Genomic DNA, 25,075 nt, shown 5'->3' on the forward strand with positions numbered 1-25,075 from the left:
GTCGGAGCGTCACACATTAGCTCATTGCCGTAATATTCAACAAACGCACAGCTAACGCGTAGACAGGCTATCGGAAACAAATTAAGCTTTTTCTCGCGTAAAAATTTTGTCCGCCGCTGCATTAACTTGTAAACTACTCACGGGTATCTGGCAACCAGTGGCTTTGGAACTCTTTCGCTCAAATAACGAATGCTACGTATAAAAACATTTTATCTTCTAACTGAAAAACTTTCAGTATGTTTTAGAGCGACAAGTTAATATTTCATATACACCAGAAGTTTCAAATTTTGTTGCAAAATCGAACTCTTCAGAGTCCCACTGGTATCAACTATCAATGAGAATCTCAGAGAGCGACACACGTAGTGCCACGACTGGCAGATCTTCCTTCCTATCACAAAACTAGCCTCTTTCTTGAAGGTCCTATTACCAAGGATTTCAATTACTTTCAACAAGTAGCAATTGATAACGAATAAAAGGACGTGTATTAACAGAGGTGAAAATTTACAATCAGAAATGGTCGACAGGGGGTAAGATAAACGACACTGATGTATTTTCTGCATTGGTAAACTACAGAGCACACACGAAGACTACACAAGCAACCACCAAACACGACCATGCCTGGCGTTACTCTGCCAGTTTCACTAAGCTAAACTCACCAACTGAAATTTGCTACTCCACAAACACGAGTTGCATGTCAATTTCACCCTAACAAGTTTAAAAATACCCTAAATGTTATAGAGTTTCATAATATCAATCCTCAATATTAGTTGCAATCATAGTTCTAATGGGTGAAAAGAAATCACATTCAACTCCCTTCAACTTTAATTCGAGAACTTTCCCCATATATACCCATCCATCCATATGCATCAGCTTATATTTTTAAGCAATTTAATGTGCATATATAATTGCAGATTCGATTATATGGGAAGCATTGATGATGCAAACCCAGATACACACCTTTCATCTGTGCACCACTCTCAAGCGTTTTATGAGAGTTTAAAATAGTTCATCATACCTAGCCATCACCATATCTCCGACCAGTTTCTCACAGTCAATTTTTGAGTACGAATCATTTTCCTGGTTGTACAGGTGATTTGATTGTAGTTCATATTCATTAGGAAATTAGATAACAGACATCAAATAAACTTTTTATTTGCCCTCGTAATAACATTCCAGATGAATAACTTGTCGCATATTTTTCCTCATTACGCCGAAAAATAGTCCGACCATGCGATTTGCAGGTTTACGTTTTCAACTCGCAAACCAAATGTCAGATAAATTTCAAAAAATGTTGCATCGTGGCTTGATTATTTCACGAAATTTATAACATTTTTAAATCTCACCCTGAACATCCGCAAAATTATTATTGTAATAATGTACGTAAATTGTCCTCAAACTTTGTTGTCCTCATCTACATAGAAGTTAAACTGCATTATGGGCTCAGTTTAGCGTCTCTAAAGACCTTGAGTTTACTTAGAATACCAATCTTGACGTAATTTTATGTCAGTGTAAATCAGCCATAAGTTTCCAAAAGCATTTGCTCGTTGGTTTGGTCGAGTGGTTAAACTAAGTGAAATTGGAGCCCTATGTTGCGGGATAAAGTCACGGTTAACAGTGATTTTTTTTAATCGGCGAGTTAACCGGAGGCGATGAAGAGCTGCAAGACTTGAACAATGAGTTGCAGTTTAGAGCCTTAGTTCGCTGTGAAAAATTTGTGTGAGAGTACCGCTATTGGAGCGACAACTTGTGGGCTCGATCTTAGTTTCCGGTAACAGTTCTGCTTGTCAAATCGGCGAGTGACCGGACGATTTACGAAAGCAAAATTAGAGCAGTTATTTTCTAGTTCATAGCCTAGCTAATTGTAAGAATTTTGCAAAGTCAAGAATCAGTCACAGGTCATATTTTGTCTAATGAACGCTGTCACACCACCATAACTATTACTATTGCTGATGGAGTACGGAATAACATAAAATCCTATTTTTTATTGTTGGGTCAAATACCTGTGTTGATAAAGGCACCCACCAGCCTGATATATCTGTCAAGGTAAACATTCTAGTGACAGTTGCAAGTCACCAGGTTCTTATTGTTGATCCAAATCGTCGACAGATAATTACACTCTGAATCCTGCCGCAGGAATTTGCGGAAAATTGTGAAACAAGGACTCGCCGAATTGTTTAGCTTTTGAGAAAACTAATGCAACTAACTAACGCGCTAATGCAACGGAAGATGCGCGAAACAACTAAAGACATGCTAATGCATCGCATGGAAGCCGAGAGACATAAGGATGGCAGGAGTTGAGTCTTGATGAGTAAAGTAGGAAAAGTAACAAATATGCGAACAATATATTTACATAATAGTTTCAGTTCGATTCCTGTTTCAACTCTTGAACAAATTTCGGGCACGTCAAGCGGCTGGTCTCGTAAGATTTTTCAGGTACACAGTGCGTTTAAATTATCAAAATAAAATATATGCAACTCGATGAAACTTTGCACATGCATTTACAAATATGTGACAATCAGTTTGCAGTAGGGATATTTTTCACGATTTCGGCTACATTAGCGAGTTACTGTGTTGAGCAGTTGGCGTTATAAGAGTACTTCAGCCTCAGGCTCACAGTAAAACTACCGTAGCAAAAGCTTGAAATCGGCCTAAAAACTGTCCGAGATTTAATTAATTTTGTCTGATGCTAAGATTTTATTCTGAGGATATATTCTTTGAAAGTTTCTAGACTTCATGAGATTTCTAGATCACACTTAAATTCTTATAATGCAAACTTTGATGAGCCGTGATATATTATCTAACGAGAGTGTCATTGATATGTGTCATTGATCAACAAAAATTTTTGTAAGATATCTTTATAAACTTGCACGAATACTCAATTATCGTATTACATCATGTTAAAGACGGTAAGTTCATCGTGAACTGGCTAAAGGAACAGTGAACTGTTGAAATGGCGGTTCAGTTGATATTGCGGTGAAGTGAAAAAATAAAAAATAAAATTAAGTGAGTCAACTAAAACGATATCTTACTCCGTAATCAGACCATTCACATGATTTCTGAAATAAATGTAATGGCCTACCTAATCATTCCAACATATTTTTAGTTTTTTGAAATTGGAAGAATCGACTGAGATAGGGAACGGATCTGTTGGAAAGTATGGAAGCGTGAGTTTGCGGTTTGTTGAAATAATTTTGTTGTAGAGACTGAGGGTTACCGCAGACAGGTCAACGCTGCCATAAGTTTTCAAAATGTCGGGAAGTTACGATCGTGCTATAACTGTTTTCAGTCCAGATGGACATCTTTTTCAAGTTGAATATGCACAAGAAGCTGTTAAAAAAGGATCTACTGCTGTAAGTGAATATTGTTTAAATTCAAAGTGGATATGTTTAGTTTAGGTAGGCTAGCTCACTTTGATCAATAATCATTTAGATGAATTGCCAAGTTGCCCTTGGAAATTGCCACTTGGTATATACTCTTGAACCTCTCAAAAATATGGGAAGAGGTATATAATAACATGAAGAGCTAAGTTTATCAGGGAAACAGGAATGGTCAATGTCATTGATCATTCCTGTTTTCCTGATCAATTCAGCTCTTCATAGTTCATGTTCATATTATATATAATTATACTGATTCATTGAGTCACTCAATGAATCAGTATACAATCATTCAACAATCATGTCCAAAAAAATAAATAAGATAGGATTGATAGGCTATATGAGTATATCAATAAACAATCATATTATTTAAATCTAATTTGGAATATTGGACAGAAGTTTTCTAAAATTTCCCTTCACATCTAGGCTAGGTAGGGTAAACGCGGTATATTCCGACACTTTAAGGACGCATCGAAAAATGAAAAACTATAAAAAAAAAACCGTATGCGTTACGTAAGTTCTGTTGCCTTCACATGACTCTCAAAACACTTCACTACGCGTCAGCAATGATGAAACGTCACAAAATGTTGCCATATTTATTAAAAAGCCTTTAGAATGGAAACCTACCAAATCCCTATATTCCGTCATTTTGTGTGGCAACATCCGACACGTGGTGAGTCGTATTGCGTCAGCGCTTCAAATTTAACTGATCCGTATTGCCGACATCCACGTGTTCGAATTCCGTTTGCTGTGTGAGCTGTATTGGGATACAACACGGCTTTGAATTAGAACACTAACGAATATTGAACACTACTTAATTACGTTTTAATTAACAGCTATTAGGCTTTTAATTAAGCAAATTTCAATTTTTGTACAAAGCTTTGAACGATCTGTGTGTGTCCAATTCAAGTTGTGTCGGAATTAGTTTTCATGTGTCAAAATCCAACATCTCAACTTAATCATCTATTAATTTATTTACGACTTGAAATCAGCGAATACAAGTATACTTAAAGGATTCCTAATATATTCACAGACGTATTTAAAAGTCTCAAACCATAATATTCTTCCTATAAAAACAGTTATTCACTATTTGGTAGAGCCATGTCAACTGTCAAATTTGATACATTTTTCGATGATCTCACCACGTGGCATGCATTGTCTCTCTTTGGATCTCAATAGGTATTTTCCCACTAGATGGCCAAGACCTAGTGTTTTTGCAGTATTTCGACACGCAAATGTATGACGTCACCATTTCAACCATCAATGAACGCATGGAACTAAAACAAAGCTTAATATAAAGGAAAAGCTGGAGAGGTGACGGAATTACCTACGATGTCGGAATATACCGCATTTACCCTATTGGCTTTTGTCTAATTCATTGGTGATTTAACTGCCTAATTTCCACTTGGAATGCACTAGATAGATCATAGATGGTTGATATCTAGGCTGTGAAGTGTGAAAAATGGCATAACATAGATAGAGGATTGAGCCTTGAGGAAGCTGATTTTGGGGCACCAAAGAGCAAAGACACTGAGGTACAATCATGGTAACAAAACCCAGATTTTTATTACAACACTAGCACTTCTCTAAGTTCTCTTAAACTTTACTTCTTGATGTTTGTTTGTCTGCTACAAATCTTATAATCAATATTTAACACACTTTTACTTCTCCAATCTATCTGAAATTTTGCATGCTTGCATCATAAAGTTGGAGACAATGCATGAATCAATTGACAGAATACCTAAATAATTTTGAAAATTTACAAAAAAAAATTTTTTATTCAAAACGATTGAAAAAATAATTTTGTCAGCTACAAATCTTATAATCAATATTTAACACACTTCCACCTCTGGGTCACACTCAAAAACTGAAGGTGCTGAAGTGCAGAATATGTAGCAAACAATGGATCAATCAAATGCAGTGAAGAATTGGTGATTCTGTAATTTTAGAAGCTGACAGCCTGACACTGCAATAGAATATCACCGTATAACACTGGTGTCAAAAGAAACACAACCTTTCATCAGGATGTAATTCTTAAAATTATGGTTCATATATTATTTTTGGTCCACCTCCTCTCCTTTTTTGAAAAAAAAAAAATTTAGTTAAGATGGAAAGAATAAAAATAGGAGGGATTAAAGTAGTTGCATTTGAAAGAATCAAGAATGGAGGTTGCAACACTATTAAGTTTAAGAATTCAATTAGACTAAATATTAATTCATTAGCAATTCCTCTCCAAGCTTAACACAGCAAATTAATATTTATGATTTAATAACAAATCTAGCCACTAATAATGGTTTACCATGATGCACACTGCGTAGCTGTAAGTGATTTGATGGGTCAAACTCACTTTGCTGTTTATGTAATGAAGGCATGTGCCCAGCTGTACCTACAATGTATATTATTTTCTTTTGTGTGTTAACAGAATTCCAGTTTCCAATGTGGAAGACATTTCAATACACACTTGCCAACTGTCTCATATTAAAATTATTACTGGTAATTTGGTAAATATAATACTAAATATTGATTGTTTTATATGCTAAGTGAAAAGGGCCAATTCAAGAAGCTTCATAAGCCACTAATTTTGAGGCATCACTAGCGAGTAGCAATCTCTTTGTTTGATGTTGTAATGAACTGGAATCAACATTGTAGTGTTAATGCCTTTAATATACTGCATATTCAGTTCAAGTAATTAACATTTAAATAATTTCTGATGAAGGTTTAAAATATATTTAGATTTTCATGTCAAAAAATGAGCTTTTCTTATGAATTTTTTTTTATCCTCCCAATCTTTGAAATATTTCAATTCTAAGTATTTTGTTGTTTCAAAGACTCCATTGACTATATAATTTCATAAACAAGTTTGAGCTCATTTTAAAGCTCTTTGCAAGGGCTATCAAATGGCATCTCCAAAAAATTTCCTTATGCTATTCGTGAGGTGCCAGATGCAGAATAAAAGCATCCCGAATTTCCCCTGGGAATGGGGTAATCCAGGACACTTGAAATGAAATTTGATATTAAGAAGTTTGAAGCATGCAAAGTGTACTCATCCATTACTAACAGTGCTCTAAAGTCCTCCTCCTCCTTTGTTGATGATGTAGATGTAGAATAAATGACATTTTCTGTGTTTTTTTTCACTTGTTTTTCCATTATTGGGATGATATTACCATATCCAAGGACATGCCATTGTGCATTTACAATGACCTTATCCACTGCAAGCTTCATATCAGCAGCCATGTAGCATTTCTTCTGTATCTGTAAGCTTATAGGACAGCTTGTAATTTCACACCATTTTAATTGGGTCAAGTGAATTCACTATAACAAAAAAAAAAAAAGATAAAAAGCATACCTGAAACAGGAAGGAATATTTTAATGACAACCATAATATTTTTGGAGAAATAAATCATAGTTTAGGTTAATTAGTTTTCATTCTATGTTGCCCATTGCACAATTCTATCTATGACATTCTATGCACTTTTTGTGATGACCAAAGATGCATTAATTTTTTGTTGAATTAAATTTTTTTTTTGCTATGTGAGGTAAATGTAATCAAAATTTTTTGTTGTTAATTGATTTTTTGGTTAATTTGAGCCTTTGCTAGCTGAGGTTCTACTGTAAATGCATGTTTAGGGGTGTCCCTTATTAAACTGGGGGGTGGCCCTTATTACCCCATCATGCGGAAGTGGCCGCCATTTTTTTTAATGAGATACCCAAATTCTGTCTTATCACTTTTTTAAGCCTACTCTTGTGTGCAATTTTTATGTAAGTAAAACTTTGTAATACGGCAAATATATATATTTTTTGCTTCAGACCTTAGCCAAGGTACTTTTCCAAAATCTCAGTTTTCACATTTTTTGGGGGATTTTTTTAAAGGTACTGTCAAACGGGGCTACTCGGGACGGGTGGGGTAACTTGGGACAGTCCTCCGACACGGCGTAAAACTTTTAGTAGCAAAACTAATTAAAATATTGCAAAACTAAATATAATGGCGTAAATGTCAACATTTTTCCTATCTAGTATGTAGTACCTGCGCGTTAAGCCAGCCCCGCGTATTAGGCTTTTTACCTCAATAAAGATAAGTACGAAGTACCAGCAATGATTTTGTCATTATATGTTTTTAACTTAAAATTGACCCATCAGTATGGTATATAAAGGAAGTTCAAAAATACTACATTTACTAGCTTTGAAAAATTCCTGAAAAAATGGTGAAAAACGATATTTTGAAAAGTTATTTCTGCTAAGGTCTGTAGTAAAAAAAATATTTGCTGTATTAAAAAATTTCACTTTGAAAAAAGTGGCAGAAAAGTGTCAGCATGTAAACTTTATTTGCGGAATTTACATACCTACCTCAATTCCAAAAAAAAATGGCAGCCATTTCTGCATGGCGGGGCTACTCGGGACACCCCCCCAGGGCTATTCAGGACACCCCCAAAAATGCATTTACAGTAGAACCTCAGCAAAGGCTCCAGTTGAGAAAAAATTGATTAAAAACAAAGAATATTGATTACATTTACCTCGCTCAGCAAAAATAATTCACTTATCAAAAAAGTAGTGCATCATCGGTCATCACAAAATTGTGCATAGAATGTCATATATAGAATTGTGCTCCAGGCATCATAGAATGAAAATTAATTGACCTAAACTATGATTTACTTCTGAAAAACATATGATGGTTGTCACTAAAACATTCCTTTCTGTTTCAGGTATGTTTTTTACGATCTTTTTTATAGTAAATTCACTTAACCCAATTAAAGTAGTGTGAAATTACAAGCCGTCCTGTAAGCTTACAGATACAGAAAAAATGCTATAAGGCTGCTGATATGAAGCTTGCAGTGGACAAGGTTGTTGTAAATGCTCAATGGCATGTTCATGGATACGGTAATATCGCATCAATAATCTGGTAATTAATGTATATGGTAATATCATATCAATAAAGGAAAAACAAGTAAAAATCACAGAAAATGCCATTTATTCTACCTCTACATCATCTACAATAAAAGAGGAGGACTTCAGAGTATATATACTGTTAGTAATGTACGAGTACACTCTGCATGCTTCAAATGTTTTAAAATGAAGTTTTATTCCAAGTATCCCGAGTAGCCCCGTTCGATGGGGCTACTCGGGACACTCTTTTTTTGCTTCTGGCAGCTTACGAATAGCATATGGAATTTTTTTGGAGAAGCCATGTGATAACCCTTGCAAAGAGCTTTGAAATGAGCCTAAACTTGTTTATGAAATGTTTCATGGTAAGAAGTTTTGAATGAAAAACGTTCAAAACTGTCCCGAGTAGCCCCAGTTGACGGTAGTAAGTATATGATTTCTTGATTTGTTTTATGCTACATAGATAGTAAAAATGTTGAACTTTAGCCACTATTTTTAGTTTCACAATACTGGTATTTTGATTAGTTTAGCTGCTACAACATTTCTATGAAATGTGGAACAACTGTCCCAATTTACCCCACCCGTCCCTTAACCCTTTAGCGGGCAAGCATTGAAATATCCAGAAATTAGAATTTCAGAAACCATTTCAAGAAAGTAAGAAGTATTATACAATATATTTATATGAATTTTTGCGAATTTTGCCTATTGAAGGTTTAAATCGCACTTGAAGAATTCAATAAATGCAATCAGTAAACAAAATTTTTCTTTATAATTAAAATTCAGTTTATGCAAATGAAAAATTAGAAACATGAAAATTTAATTTAATTAAATTTAATCAAGTTGCCAAAATAAATAACTATATATAATGATACTTCCAAATTTTGAAGAAAATGCGGAAAGAGCGTCAGTTCCATTGTCCGAGTCAAAACCTTCATTTAAATGCTCATATTTCAATTTGTGGACTTTGCAGCTAGTGATGCTATAGATAGAACGATGGTCAGATAATTAGGGATTGACTGAGGCATTATAAGGATGCCTCAAAAACAAACAGGAAGCCGTGGTGAGGCTTTTTGTGACGCGATTTCAAGTGATCATATATGGTAACTTACCCGTGAAAGGGTTAATACCCTGTTTGACGGTACTGTTGATTCATGATGATGCATTTCTTGACTTTCACAGGTGGGTGTGAAAGGAAATGGAGTTGTTGTCTTGGCAGTGGAGAAGAAGTCAGTGCCTAAGCTGCAGGAGGAAAGAACTGTGCGCAAGATTTGCTTACTGGATGACCATGTGGTTCTGGCATTTGCTGGTCAGTATACATACCCCTTAAATAATCTAACCTCCTAACTCTTAGATTGATAGAACTTGAGATTACTGGCACTTCTGAATTCCACATGAAGAGACAAGGCAAAATACTGAGATTTCTCAACAGAGCTTGGGTAGAATTACCTGTGATTTAATTATTCATTATCTGGTGCTTCAGTCTTAGTTCATGATCCTGAAAAATCTTCTTATCATTTGTTGATGATTTTAGTTGTGTTATTAATTTGGCACATTGTAAAGATTTATGCAATTTTGCTGCTTTGTTGTAGTTTGAGCTTGTTGCCATTGCTGTTTGCAGGTTTGACTGCTGATGCTCGGATTTTGGTAAACCGTGCCAGGGTGGAATGTCAGTCTCACAAGCTCACTGTGGAGGACCCAGTCACGCTGGAATACATTACTAGGTTCAGTATCACTTCTTATTATGAATTTTTCCTTTTATCACAATTGAAATCATGGTTGTATTTGAAATTGTGCAAGATCATGTTGAAAACCTAATTATGCACATTTTCATAATGCATTTTATGCAAAGTGTTTATTTATTGCTTATTGCAGGGAAGTCCCATTCAATGTTACGTTCTTGTAAGAGATATAAAGAACAAAATCTAATAGCAATGCCACTCACTCTTGGCTTAGTAAGACAAGTGCAATGTACAAGTGCATTTCCTTTTGATGTAGCCAAGGAGATCAGACTGCTGTAGCCATGGAGATCAGACTGCTGTAGCCATGGAGATCAGACACCAAGTAGTTCTTGTGTTACTTGTTTAGAATCCTGTTCAAACTATTTTTTTGTGTATTTTTTCTTGCTTACAAAGAAGTATTGGTTGACAGTTGTTCTTATGTAGTATTTATCACTTCACAGGTTCATCGCAAGCCTAAAGCAGAAGTACACGCAGAGCAACGGACGGCGTCCATTCGGGACATCATGCATCATTGCAGGCTTTGACCCAGACAGCACCCCTCACCTATACGTCACTGACCCTTCTGGCACCTATACTGAGTGGCTTGTGAGTTACCCAGCTAGAAGGTTGCAGGCTTTGACCCAGAGAGCACTTCTCACCTTTACGTCACTGAGACTTCCGGCACCTATACTGAGTGGCTTGTGAGTTACACAGCTCGTAAGTTGCAGGCTTTGACCCAGAGAGCACTTCTCACCTTTACGTCACTGAGACTTCCGGCACCTATACTGAGTGGCTTGTGAGTTACCCAGCTAGAAGGTTGCAGGCTTTGACCCTGACCGCACCCCTCACCTTTACGTCACTGACCCTTTTGGCTCTTTATATAGTGGCTTGTAAGTTACCTAGCTCATGATTCCTTTCATCCCTTACCTCATTTCATTTTTTCCGAATGCGCTTCCTGCATATTTATTGCATGCATTGATGAGTCATGTAACAATATTAGTGTTTAACTTTGTAACGTGAACTAAACATTGCTGTTTAATTTGCCAACAGGCCAACGCTACGGGCCGCAGCGCGAAGACTGTGCGCGAGTTCCTGGAGAAGCAGTACAGCCCTGAGAACGTGGCCACCCTGGACCTAAGCGTAAAGCTGGCAGTCAAGGCGCTGCTCGAAGTCGTACAAAGTGGAGCCAAGAACGTCGAGGTCGCCATCATGGAAGACAAGACGCCGATGAGGGTTTGTATGGCGGATGTCGTCCTAGTAGGGGCGCTCTAACGCGAGGCTTAAGACGCCGATGAGGGTTTGTATGGCGGATGTGATCCTAGCAGGGGCGCCTTAACGCGAGGCGCAAGACGCCCATGAGGGTTTGTATGGCGTCTTGTAGCCATGGAGATCAGATTGCTGTGATGTAGCGATGGAGATCAGGCGTAGCCATGGAGTAAGGCGTGCTCTAATGCAAGGCTCACATGTTCTAAGGCAATGGTTACCCACTTTCCTTCTCGTCACCCTATTTATTTTCATTATGGAGCTAAACTAAAACTCTGATTCCTAAAATGCCCTTTAGTCTGAGAACCGCTGCCCCGGTAGGGTATCGCCAGTCTAAGTCCTTGTTGCAAGCGACTGAGGGCCTCGAGTTATGGAGAAAGTATTTCCTTCAGTTTATTTTTGTTGAGAGCACTTCTATTGCTGTCACTTGCCATACGTCGTTATCATACGTCCGCCAGTCATGTTGACTTCATTGCTGCCCATGCGAGGCTTGGGTCTTACTGTGATATCTTTCAATTAAAGTTAGATAATTACACTTACGGTGGATAGACCTTTTTTCATCCATATAATGGGGTTTACTCGATTTAGAATAATTCGCTTGCTTTTCTTTTCAGATCCTGGATATTGACAGTTTGGAGAAAATCGTGGCTGAAATAGAGAAAGAGAAGGAAGAAGAAGCCGACAAAAAGAAACCCAAGAAATAGGCGTAGGAACTGTGTATCTTCTTTTTACTATTATATAGAATTTATTTTGTATTTTACTATCCTAAATTAAAGTTTGTTAGTTGTTACATACGTTGGAGTGCCGCATGACTTGGCAACTACTCTCATGACTGTTACGAACACGACTCATAAGCAAAGGAGGCAAGCGTTGCCAGACAGGAAACGATGTTTGACAAGGAAACTCGTGCTTATGAATATATATTGATCCTTTATTAAAATTCATTACAAAGGCAACAACAAGATTACGCAATACAAGCAAAGTTACATCGTGACAATTAAGGTTCATATAGTAGGTAACTACTGGAACTATGTAATTTACATTTACACAATCTATAATCAAAATATCTTTGGAATGTATTAATCACATGGTACTCAACACTATTCATTTGTGTGACCGTTCTGTAACATTGTACCGTGGTTTCATGGACGCATTAAGCTTTGATGCACACATATGCGTGACCGCGTCCCTTAGTTTAGTTGTGTTCCTGGGTCTACATCGTTTATCCCTCTCGTGTTAGCCTCTTATTGAAATACATGCGTCACATTTCTAGCTTCACTCGTCAAAGAGCCACACAAGAGCAAGAGGTTAAATAAAAATACAATAAGTTAACTAGACATAGACACTCTGACTCAAGTCCTGTCGGGTCGTAGGGTACAGCAGCGCACGCAGCTGTTCACATCTCTGGTGAGAGGAACGACCTTGCAACACCTGGCGTTGGCAAGCTTTATCCGGCTGACGCGGCACCTGCAGCAGGTGCAGGAAGGAACTAACAGGGTGCTGTGTGGAGCTGGGCGGGCAGGAGGGCGGTAAGCTGCTGACGCGGCACCTGCAGCAGGCGGGCAAGCAGGTGCAGAAAGGCGGCGCCAGTAGCTACTTCATTGCTCACACCGTCCGAAGTTTTGCTGCAACACAGGAAGGCGTCGAACAATGTTTTCCTTCATAGAACAGTATTTTAAATTGAGGTTTTCTCTGCATTGTTCTTTTTTATATACGCGACGACGCGTAATAATATGTGACATTTTGTCAGTTGACTTTTAAAAATTTGAAATAAATAACAAGTTCAGAGCGGAAAAAACATTCTAGTGACCCAGACACACAGAATATAATAAAAGGTGTCGCTCAAAATAACTTGTCGAGTCGGATTAGCGCCGAAAATATTATTTTCGACAAATGGTGGCATAAATTCAGTGAGATAGATAATAATTGGTGTATAGTGCAAAGCAATAGTGCACTCTACCTCTGATGGTGGACGAGGGACGCGAGATATTGGGCGACGAGCCCCAAGAAGGAGGCAGAAGCGTCAGGGGCGCCGTGACGCAAGAGCGTAGCGACGCCCACGCACAGCACAGCGCCGTCGACGCCGTCCGATGGGCGCGCCGCCACGAGGCCTGAAGGCGCCAGGGACGTGCTTAGTAACCAGCTTAGGGGTCAATTAGGAGGCGTTCTTTGCAACCATCTTCGAGAGTAGCTTAACGCCAGCGAATTAACCTTCAGTTACATTTAAAAACTGAACTAAGGGCTGCATTATTGTTCTTTTTCATGAAACAAGATTGTTGATTACCGCTCATCAAATATTACTTTGTGGTAGCATCAGGAGGCGAAGTGAAAAATAGTGCGGAGAGAGAAATTATTGATACGATAGTGAACAAACGTGATTGAAGTAATGATGTAAAGATTAATAAGATAGTAGAGAAACATGATTGATGTAAACATTAATAAGATAGTAGAGAAACATGATTGATGTAAACATTAATAAGATAGTGAACATGATCAATGTAAACATTAATAAGATAGTGAAGAAACGTGCACGTCGTCGCACCAAGTTTTGCATTGTAGCGCAGTTTTGGCAGCAGGTGCAGGAGTAGCAGCAGGAGGCAGTGCGGCAGAAGGGGGCCCGTCTCGCAGGGCTCCGTCGCGTAGGTCTCCTGCAGCGCCTGCGTCAGGCCGACCCACGGCAGCAGAGCGCCCAGCTCGCGCACCAGGTCGCCCTCAGGGTCAGGGTCGTGCACAAGGGCGCCCTCGGGGTCGAGAACGTCAGGAGCGTTGTGGTGCTCGCGAAGGTCCTCCATCAAGGATCTTCCAAACAAAGACAATAATCTATAGATAAATTTTAAAAATCAGGACAAAGACAAAATATAACTCAGCGACTTTATACAGAAACCCTGCTTTATTAACCAGAACAAATATGAACCTACAAACGCGCTGTTCCCGAGGCCAGTTACAGGTCGAGAGCAGTTACAGGTCATGGCAGTTACAGTAAAAAGCTATGTCGCCAAGGCAGTTAACAAACGAACTTGTGGTGCTATTTCCTTTATTGTTTTTGTAAGCTGAATGTAACAAAATATAAAGACTATACTGAAGGTGTAGTGAAAAGTCGTTAATAATAAAATAAAGATTGGCACAAGCTAAAATGAAATGCTTCAGAGATCACACTAACGCTCTTGGCTACCGTGAATTGTGGTAATGCTTTACGATGTAAACGAAGAACATGATACATAGTTTCGGCACATAAGATAACTAAACTAAAAATAAGTAGATGTAGGAGTTATACTGCGTCCAGCAATAATAAAATACTTACAGGCTACAGCAGTGATTCAAACTAAAAAAGCAATACGACGAACAGACAAGGTTAAATTCGACGTTCATCGGTGACGTGCTAAGCTCTTCTCCCGGGCTGCAGCATGGCCCGTAGCCTCCGTTCCGTAAAATATTGCCAGAATGTTGCCACAATAATTTAAATGTTGCCACAATAATTTAAATGACTCTACCGACCGTGGCGCTAAAATAATTTATTGTGGATAAATGACATAGTTACAGGTCGAGGGCATGGAGCGCCTCGCGCAGGTGCGACGCCTCAAAGAGGCTGGAGGCGGCGAGGCGCGCTGAGGCGTGCAGGCGCAGCAGCTGCAGCTGACCGATCCTCAGCAGACGGGCGACGAGGGCACCGCAGGCGGGCGAAGCTCGACTGCTCCAGGCGGCGTACTGCCGCTCAGGGTCGCCTGCAGGGAGCATGGCAGGTCAGGTGAGATGTATACAGCTGTGTGTGAAGTTACTGTGTGTGTGTAGTTACTGTGTGTGTGAAGTTACTGTGTGTGTGAAGTTACTGTGTGTGTTACAAGAGTGCTGATGAGAATCATAGACGACCTAGACTGCGAGAGGTTACATGAGGACTTGTTACGACTTCAGCCGCGGCTTGTTGAATTCAGCCATCAATCACTTGTCGACTATCCACGATTAGGGCATAGTGAAAAATGTACAATTCAACGGCTTCAAGTTCGAAATAATGAGATACAGAGATGGCACAAATTAAGAAGAAGCAATTAGTTCGAGATCTTGGAGTGTTGATGTGTACTGAAGCCACGTTCGATGACCACATCGAGGAAATAGTTCCTCGAAGCAGACAACGGATGGGGTGGATCTGGCGGACATTTCGAACGAGAGAAGCGGCACCAATGATTACACTCTTCAGAGCTCTCGTGCTCCCCAATCTTGAGTATTGCTGCCAACTTTGGTCGCCACTCAAGGCGGGTGCGGTGCGGAAACTGGAGGCAGTGCAGCGGACCTTCACGTACAGGATCAGCGGCATGAGGGGAGCTGAACCTGAACTACTGGGGAAGGCTGAAACACCTGGAACTGTACTCACTGGAGAGAAGAAGGGAAAGGTATATCATACTGTACACTTGGAAGATGATAAACGGACTGGCTCCCAACTTTGAGAGTGAGACCTCCAAAATAGTGACAAGGCCCAAAGGAGGGCTAATAGACGGAACACGTCCAACGTTACATCCGGGACCCGAGGGCGGGGTGACCTGCCTAGCGACGACTCGGAGACGGAGGACGTCGAAGGCGGAGCATCAGCTTGACCGTTGACTACGAAGTCTTAATTAAACTCATCATAAGGTCATAAGATTATGTGTTAGTAACTATGTGTGTAGTTACTATGGTGCTATTTAATACTTTAATGCTACGGCAGATACCCGGTTGCTAAAGGGATTGTTGGAGTCAGTCACGGCTGTCAGCACTCACTGATAATGTTGCTGTGAGGGCTGGTAGAGTCAGCCACGGCTGTCAGCACTCACTGATAAGGTTGCTGTGAGGGCTGGTAGATTGTGAGAAGTTCCTACCAACCGGAGCCTGTGCTATAGGTTTCGCCTACTTTGTGCCAGTTACCTATTTCAATAAATATATTGAACTTGTGACATAGTCACACATATAATATGTTTCCATTCCTTCGTTTTTGTTATTAGTTCAAGGTGGTTTGCGTAGGTGGCAAAGTGGTGGACCAAGCCCAAATGACGCTCGATGGTGCTTGAGGCTGCCATTCGATTTTGAAAGCGATTTTCTGTACGTTCAGCCTGCTCCAGTGAGCTTGTATAGATGAGTATCTGTCTACTCTCTTCTTTCTATCTCCTGGAGCCGGCGACGGAGACCGTTCATAATTAAGCTGTGCTCAGCGCTGACACGGTGGGAATTCTGATAATGACGCCGCATGTGATGGGGGCGGGTTAGCCCATCACACGACGGAATCATGCACTCGATCTGCGCACGTCGATCAAATTCAGTGCTCAGTCGTCTAGGGCGGTTTCGTGAACTGCATTTATGGTCCTGTGTGAGAGATAGAAGGACCTTATTAGTCACACAAGCTTGGCAAATCATATGGTCTTCGCTTGTCAGTAAACAAAAAATATTGTAACCATGGCATCAACTTACTTTTTAGAACCGAATATACGTTGTGCTCTCTAAAGCAGACCTTGGTGTTCACGCGCTCACAGTTAAGCCCGGTGAATGAGAACTTCACAGCAAGGTCCCTCCTATACGAGTTTTTTCAACGTCGCGCGAATCGTGTCAATTAGAGTGCCATCTTCTTGCTTCTTCAATATGGCAACTTGAAAATAGAATAGAATAATAAGCACCATTTACATACAATATTATACGTCGGAGGAATAAGGACCTAAAATTACGAAGGGGGCTCGTGTGTGGGGAAAAAATATAGTATGCCTTCCACAACCATTCATCTCTGCTAAATTATAAGGAGTAACTCAATGGTTATTATTAGACTTTAAAAGAGTGGTGTCTAATTCTGGTTACAACTTCTTACAGTTCGTTTATGAAGTAGAAGTACATCCAATTCCTCAAGCGTGCCAGCAGGCTCTAGATCGGGCAAACTAGTGGGCGCAGTTACGCATTTCTGTTACGCAGAAATTCTTCCATCATTACGGGACAGTCGTAGATGGAAGTGAAATGTAAACCCCCCCATGATTAAATTCTCCACTTATGCGTCAATTTGTGTAATCCATTTCGAACGAGGAAGCAACTTGTGAGTTATGACCAATTGGCTAAGTGTCCTGGCCTTCAGAGACAGCCTGGCCTGGGGGAACTCGATCGAATCTTCGGCTTAAAAGGCTTCTACACCTCCATTCTTGAGATGCCCAAGGACACCTGGTTCTTTTTCCAAGACTCCACGAACATCCCCTGCCAGAGCAAGGCCACAGGTCTCCCTTATATAGGACCTCGAGCCATGTTTAGTTAGATTGGAGACCCATGGAGAGGGAATGTATCAACGCCTGTGGACCCTATTCAGGGGATCACGGCTTGCAGCATTCTGCACATCGCAGATGCACATCGAGGGTCTTGAATGCGATTTGATTGGATCAGGAGACAAACAGCTATTGACTGTTGAGAAGAGACAGGGTGACACCGACGAGTTCCTCCGAGCCAAAATCAGCGCAGCTCTAACAAGATTCTCTGAGCTGGCTTCGTTGCCCATTAAAATGGATGAAACTTACATGGATAAAGCGTCCCATACACTAACGCATCTGACTTGCTAGTCCGGCTAGCTGATTCTGACTAGCGAGCGAATCTGATTCGGTGATATTTCACCACACCTACGTACTTTGCTCGCAACGCTCAGACGTGAAGATGAGCACGTCGAGGCATGTTGCAGCTGCTGCCATCGTGGCCATACTGTCGTGTTGAGTGCGCTCGGGGCAGTGAAAAAGCAACGGAGGAAAAGATCTATGTGGTCAAAAGAATGGCTAGTCGTCAATCGACAAAGATTCAGTCAATATGAATTTGCTCAATTTCATACGCAACGATTATCAAAACTATTAATTAAAGGATTATTTATTTTCTTAGCCAAGTAAAGTCTGCATTGGGAATTTTTTTTGCGTGTAATTCGAATGATATATTCCCTTATTTTATCTCATGTAAGTTGCTCGAATATTCTACGCTACCGACCTTCCACAAGCACGGCAAATGGATGTACTCATTCATGTATAAACTTGGTTAGGAAGTCAAGGCTTGAAGTCCGCCATGACTGCACACATCCTGCTAGCTTGGCGTCTGCAGTGCAACTAAACTCGACCCGACTGCCGACTCCGAGCCCCACAGCAAGCAGTGGAAGCCATGGATCGGCTCGCCTATATTTTTCTCACCTCGGCTTGTTCGGCGCCATATTTGGGGTGTTTTGAGGTTAGCCGGATTGGACTCGAGAGTCGGACTCAAAGGTGTATGGGGCCCTCAAGACCTACATAGAATACGGGAAGATATCATACTTCAACGGTGTCAGACTGAGTCAACCCTTCTTGGATCAGAGTCACAGAAAACTCTGCCTTTGATCAATACCAAATTTAGCGGCGAGTTCGGAACAGGCATCTCACTTGTAGGTGAGGATGATATTCCTCTTCTCGCATACTGTACCACCACCATACTAGAGGCTATGGTAACCTTACAAATCGGAGGCAAGGTCAATGATGGGTGCAGACTGGGTGCGCTTCTCCCAAGAGCACAAGGCGGCCTCAATGTCAACGCATATCGCCATATCCATCCTTCTGCATCATGGGGATTGGTCGGTCATATGACTACATGCCTCTCAACCTTCCGAACCTTGTCTGTGTTCCGGAACAACTATTCTAGGCTGTGGAAGGCATTTGCCAACTGGTATTATTTCATACCAGATTTCACAAATCTGGTATTTTGAGACTGTATGGTATTGATATTTTTGATCTGGTATTATTGCCTAAATCTGGTATATTTTTGACTTATTGAAAATTAACTTCATTGATTTCCACCTCTGATGTTTTTGAACTTCCCCCAGCGTGAGCGTGGATTATATAGATTACATTTCGAACGGCGTGATAAGAGCTTTTCCGCCATTTCTGGAACCGTGAGATAACCGTTTTATGAAATAACTTCAATCTAAACGTTAACATTTAGCAAAAGTGCTTAGTGCAACAAGTGCACGCGAATGATGATTGCTCACTGATCAGTTATTATATGGCCTAAGACGAATAAAGTAGTTGAACAAAGCTCTGCTGGTTTCTGTTTGGTGGTTGCGTTAAATAAAGCTCTGCTGGTTTCATGCGTTTCTGTTTGGTGGTTTTGAGAGCAGATGGTGAGTTGCCTATTACCATTCAGTCCATACTCTAGTGAAATTTTATCCCTAGTTATACACACTAATTCAATTGATTCGTGGTACCACTTCCTTTTGTAGATTTTATCCAAATATGCAATGCATTTGAAACTTAGACGTGAAAGACTTTCGTAAGCAATATTTAGAATAACTCGTCTTACAACGTAACAATAACTACAAACGTCGCAAGGTCAAATCTGAAAAAAATTATTTGGAATGCGAGAATTTAATTGTAAACATAAGCCGCGAAAACATGTATACTTCTCCCGTTTTCTGTTGGTTAGGTTCTTTCTCCTAACTGATCCAACCTGCCATGGCTCCTAAAAAATTGTACGACGCATCACGCAAATGCCAAACGAGTAATGAGGTTGCTAATCTGGAAGTAGCCTATTCGGCTACAAGAGCGAAAAATGGGCATGTGATAAAACTTATGAACTTGAATCCCATTGAGGACACTCTGAAACGAAGGACCAAATTAGGGCTATTTGTGGTTAGTGGTGATTTGGTGAATTGTGTCGTTGAGGGTGAAGTAACTATATATAGTTCGTGTCGCGCCGCTGATTTATTTGATCTTTCTAGTGAGACTTGTCTCTTGCTCAAGTTGTGAGGGTTAAGCAGATGCTCAACAGACGTCGTGCTATATCGTCGGCAATAGGATGATCTTGAAAACTGAGCGTGTGATAGATGGTCAGGGGAACCCGCCGAACAAACGGTATCGTCGGCTCCAGGGGCCATTGAGGCTCGAGACGGAGTTGGAGCTACAAATGTTAGAGAAGGAGGCCAATATTGAGCGTTAACTCTCCGTGGGCTTCACTCTTAGTTCCCATTCGTAAAACGGACGGTAGTTTGCGATTATGTGTCGACTATCGCGCCCTCGATGTAATTACGAAACGCGACTCTTTCGTGCTGCCGAATATGATCGATGAATTGTGTAGTTTATGAAAAGCCGAATAATTTTCTACTTTCGATTTAATGCAAGGATTTTATCAGATCGAAACTGACGATGCAAATAAAGAATACACAACTGTTTTCTACAAGGTACGCTCATTGTCGTTTTTATTGACAGATAGTCCTGCATCTTTTATGCGTCTAATTTTATTAGTTCTAGCTGGCGTTCTATGTAGTCTTGCGATTAGCTACAGTGATGACGTCATAGTTACCATTAAGAGCTTTGAGGAGCACTTGGAGAACTGGTTGGCCTAGATACACAAACAAACACTTTTTATTTTCATGGACTTTATTACAAGGTGACCGGTACAAGCTTGAGGAAGCCGGCGCTTGAAACAAAATTAGGAACTAGTTCAAGTTCCAGAATAATAGGCTTGGTAGATGAAATAATAGAGGTTCGTCGACCTTAAAGACTAAATAACCCGGTCCAACATAGTTGTCGAAAAATTACAAGGACCGTGGTAGAAACAAGTTTTAAACACACAATAGTAGATAGCAAAAGGAGCCTATCGTCACACTTTCCATAAACAGCTTAAATCATAGGTTACCACAACCATTTACCCCAAATCTTACCCAACAAAATTAACCAATTACCTTCAATATTATTACGAACAATTACCCCGAATCTGCATAAACAGCTTAACAGTCTACCATGTGTGTCTTTGAGCGGTGAAAAGTTGAGATTAGTTCCTGGTGGGCCAGATTCAATGTTCCAAGCGTTAGCTCTTGGTTTGTGTGGTTCAATGGAGGAGCATCAGACTATTAGAGAAGCTGTGGTAGCTAGAGTTTTCAAACATCCTAGCGAGTATGGACTTGGCAAATCTAAACGTGACTTGAAAAGAATTGAGACTATGAGGCAAGGCGGTGTCATGCCAGACTGGTGTTTACTGGAAGCATTCGTGAAAGAATTTAAAACTGATGTCTTCGTTCACGAAGATGGTGTTGGTGTTGTTGGATGTGCGAGTAATGGTAACAATGGTAATAATCCCGCCATCCATTTACAGAGTCTTCGCGGATGCCACTTTAATTTGATCTTACCAGACGGCGAGGACGCGGATGAGCTGATTATCCGACACATCGACCTGGTGAGAGCGAGAGCATCTGAGCCATCACGAGAGGAGACGGAGCAGTCTGCAGTGCTGTACCATTTGGTCGATGACGAGCCCAAAAAGTCCGATAAAAATTCTTTGAGAAAAATGAAAGTTTTGAAACGAAAGTCGACGAAATTGGAAGCAAACGACAACCGTAAAGAGGGTGACGAGGAAGATTCTTTCGGGCCTAAATCCGAAGATCTGCCCTTACATCTGACTAAAGAGCAAATTTTGAAACTGCAAAATGAAGACCGATGCATTTCATTAATAAAGGAACTTCATGAAAACAAATCTACAGCCGAAGATATTTTAATTAAATTAAAAACGCTCCGGAATAGACATAAGTTCGCAAAAACGTTGAAGTCTATTCATGTGAAGGATGAAGTGCTTCATGCCGGCGAGTATGGTGTTCCGGTTATTCCGGCTAGATGCTTGCCGCAGTTAGTGGCGGACTTTCATAGAGCATCTGGACATGTTGGTCGGGATAAAACCTTGGATGCGATCTCACGTTACTTTTACAACCCCAGACTCTCAACAATTGTAGCGTACGTCATCAAACGGTGTTCAGTGTGTCAAAGGTTCAAGGGTCGAGCGAGAGGTGGCGCGCCTCTCTACAGACGGGTCCCAAGAGCCCCCTATGAAGATTATGCTGTCGACTTGTTGGAGCTTCCTCCTGGCCGAGGCAAGGTTAAGTATCTATTGGTAGGTATTGATACCTACACAAAGTTCGCCAACGCTGTGCCCTTGAAGAACAAGCGGTCGGCCACGGTGGCGAAAGCTCTCGAAGAACGTATCTTCAGCTCTCTGGTGAAGTTGCCCGTGACGGTTACTTCGGACAACGGACCCGAATTCAGGGGGAGGCCGTTCGAGGCTATGCTAAACAGGCATGGGGTGAAACATTTCCGAACGGTGCCTTATGCACCCAATTGTAACGGGGCGGTCGAGCGCCTGAACTCCACGCTCAAGAACCTACTGGCAATTGCTTGTGAGGAATACAAAACCCCTTGGACGGAGCATCTGACGAGAACTTTAATAATTTATAATCACACGATCCATTCAGAGACAGGACACACTCCAGCCGACTTTTTCACCAACAATGCTAATAAATTACCTATTCCGTTTTGCGAACCTTACTGGCGACCTCCACAAAAATCATTCAGGCCTTACGTGGTTGGTCAGAAGGTTGCTCGAAGAGTTCCTCCGTTACCTTCTAACACGAAGTTTTCTCCGAAATTCACAGGCCCTTTTATCATCATAGAAGCAGATCCTAATGGGATAACCTACAACATCACAAGACCCAACGGAAGAGGTTTGCAGACGGTGCACTATAACCAGCTGAAGGTGGCATGGCGATTGTGGAGAATCTGCGGAGATCGACCCTTCGCTCCAGGATAGCATGGCCAAAAACTGCTACGAGCTAACTACCAGGGCACGAGCATTGAACATGAGCGAGCGACGAGACCCAATCGAGATGGTTCACCCATACGAGACGTTTGGGTGCGACACGACGGCAATTGGCGGAGTGACAATCTCTTTATCGGGATTGGCCGACAAAATAGCGGCAGCGCTTGCTAAGAGTCAGGCGGAATTGGCAACTCGGGCTGAAGACTTCGAGGTTGCTGGGCAGCCCGCTGGTGATGAGAGCATCGACCAGCCGAGCATGGAGTGGGAAGACCTGAGTGAGCAGACAGACGAAGTGGCAGACGATCCACTACTGACTGGCGAAGCACCGCCGGATTTCGTGGAGCCATCGTCTAGTTTGCAGCCTGACATCGTTGAACGCAACAAAGCGCCGCCGAGGCAGACACGGTCGTGCCTGAGACGTGCAACTGAGTCGTTTGTGAAGGCGCTGGTACTGAACAGCAGCAGGGCAAGCGACGAATTCTCGGGAGCCGAAACTTCATGAAAGTTCGAGCCGAGACGAGGGTACCCTACGGGAGCTGCGGAAGACTTCGTGTTGCCGGACGAATTCCATGTACTGGCCAGAAGCTCAGTTTCTGAGGGCCCTGATCTTTCAGATTACCTCGATCGAGAAATGAATTCTGTCTGATCGATGGAATACGGAAGACGAAGAATTGTAGGATTCAATTTTTTAGTAATTATTATGTTTGCATTTTTCAATGCTAATGCAATATTCTTGTACTTAGGAATACTACCAGATTAAAGGAGATTAAAGCATAATAAACAAATCCTATGTTTTAGATATAAGTAGTTATTTAAGTACGATTTTAGCAAGTTCAAATTTAATAAAGTTCTATTTTAGCATACCTAGTTAATGATTGTGAAATGTTGCGAGCCTTTTAATTGTATATTGTACCCTGTAATTGCAGCCAGATTGGATAGCGACCAAATATTTTGTTTTATCTGGTGTAGGGGAGTGTGAACGATGAATATCGATCGTTCACTAATTGATGCTATCATTTGTTCTCATATGCCTTTTTGTTCATTCTGGCACCTCAGACTATCATTACTATCACTGCACGCTAGAGGCAGCTATGGCAGCGAGCCTCAGACTATCATTACTATCACTGCACGCTAGAAGCCACCAGCTAGTCGGGATCATTATTACTGCTGCGACCGCAGATGCAGGCTAGCTGCGGCAGGTCCAGCAGCCTGCAGGTTCAGCCGTCGTGTCTGTGACAGGCTGCGTGATGCGTGCGGTCCCGTACATTTTGGTAAAGGAAGCGACTCGTAGAAAATTAGCGGCATGGTTAAGAAATAACACAAGAGAAATAGTTAAGAAATAACACAAGAGAAATAGTTAAGAAATAACACAAGAGTCTCCTGACATTGACTATAAGATAAGGCAGGCCGCTGACCTTGAGAGCGCCGGCGACGTGGCAGGCGAGGAGCTTCTGGACGCCCGTGAGCCCCGCGGCGGCGACGGCGTCGCGCACGCGCGCGAAGAGCGCCGCGCCGTCCGCCACCTGCGCGCGCTGCTTCGTGTTGTCGTACCACGCGCCGCGCGCCACCACGTACGTCGCCACCCTGCCACACCACCACAACTCACCACATGTCACAGGTTGTAAATCAACTACAATCTATGATATTGAACTCATTATATTAAGCTCTACCTGAGGATCGGGTTCTTCGACTAAGGCAGTGAGGGATAAGTAAGACACATAAGTTCAGATAACGTATCTTGTATACGGGGTGGTAATACAGAGCTGCGATACAGAGGAATAAGCTACGGCATCGACCGTAAGGGTGCCCACACAGTGAAAGTAGGTTTGCCCGTGCGGGCAACCTGCTCCAACCTGCCACAAGAATGAACACAGGATAATGATGTAAGTGTTCACAATGAAAACCTGTACGAATAGGCCAGCGCCAGGCCTATTTATTTCAATTTCAGGCGCCAGCCTCAGCAGGTAACCAGCACGCTAGCAACCTGCTTTCACTGTGTGGGTACCCTTACACATGAAGACGAGAAGCCAATTGCATGGAGAATGAGGCGCCACAAAGGTCGCAGTTTACCCCATAGAACATAGGCAGGCCGTCAATATTTTTCTCTTGACCTCACGTTTCGGAATCTTTATGTTTAAAAATTGAATTCAAATATAAATAAAGTATCCAAAATGCAAGTTATTTTTGGACATCTTTTGTAAATTGAATTTAATAAATTATCCATTGTTGTCTGTGCGCTGAGCTAACCCAGCAATCGTGTGACGC

General features: G+C 41.2%; 2 protein-coding genes across 2 annotated transcripts in view; one reads left to right on the top strand and one right to left on the bottom strand.

The window, feature by feature from the left end:
- The first annotated feature begins 3,125 nt into the window (after window positions 1-3,125).
- On the top strand, window positions 3,126-11,981 carry LOC108666013 (proteasome subunit alpha type-7). Its single transcript, XM_018152818.2, has 6 exons — window positions 3,126-3,350; window positions 9,432-9,558; window positions 9,871-9,973; window positions 10,432-10,576; window positions 11,021-11,203; window positions 11,848-11,981. The coding sequence occupies exons 1-6, from the start codon at window positions 3,249-3,251 to the stop codon at window positions 11,935-11,937; spliced, it is 750 nt and encodes a 249-aa protein (XP_018008307.1). The 5' UTR covers window positions 3,126-3,248; the 3' UTR covers window positions 11,938-11,981.
- A 162-nt stretch (window positions 11,982-12,143) lies between these two features.
- The window catches only part of LOC108666012 (WASH complex subunit 5), a 28,728-nt gene continuing 15,796 nt past the window's right edge, over window positions 12,144-25,075 (bottom strand). The window contains exons 14-21 of the mRNA XM_047882529.1: window positions 24,180-24,394; window positions 23,126-23,412; window positions 21,354-21,397; window positions 16,036-16,076; window positions 14,772-14,955; window positions 13,776-14,032; window positions 13,194-13,344; window positions 12,144-12,858 (exon numbers count right to left, since the gene is read on the bottom strand). Coding sequence (XP_047738485.1) covers window positions 12,723-12,858; window positions 13,194-13,344; window positions 13,776-14,032; window positions 14,772-14,955; window positions 16,036-16,076; window positions 21,354-21,397; window positions 23,126-23,412; window positions 24,180-24,394 — 1,315 coding nt within the window. The 3' untranslated portion in view covers window positions 12,144-12,722. The remainder of the gene's footprint in view (window positions 12,859-13,193; window positions 13,345-13,775; window positions 14,033-14,771; window positions 14,956-16,035; window positions 16,077-21,353; window positions 21,398-23,125; window positions 23,413-24,179; window positions 24,395-25,075) is intronic.

The sequence above is a fragment of the Hyalella azteca genome, unplaced genomic scaffold (genome assembly GCF_000764305.2).
Source record: "Hyalella azteca isolate HAZT.00-mixed unplaced genomic scaffold, Hazt_2.0.2 contig10669, whole genome shotgun sequence".
Taxonomy (NCBI): Eukaryota; Metazoa; Arthropoda; class Malacostraca; order Amphipoda; family Hyalellidae; genus Hyalella; species Hyalella azteca.

Bases quoted from the DNA above. Each gene is read 5' to 3' on its own strand.
- LOC108666013 (XM_018152818.2), top strand. From the start codon at position 3,249: ATGTCGGGAAGTTACGATCGTGCTATAACTGTTTTCAGTCCAGATGGA. The intron at 10,577-11,020 runs GTGAGTTACCCA...ATTTGCCAACAG, and splicing joins GCACCTATACTGAGTGGCTT to GCCAACGCTACGGGCCGCAG. The intron at 11,204-11,847 runs GTTTGTATGGCG...TTTTCTTTTCAG, and splicing joins AAGACAAGACGCCGATGAGG to ATCCTGGATATTGACAGTTT.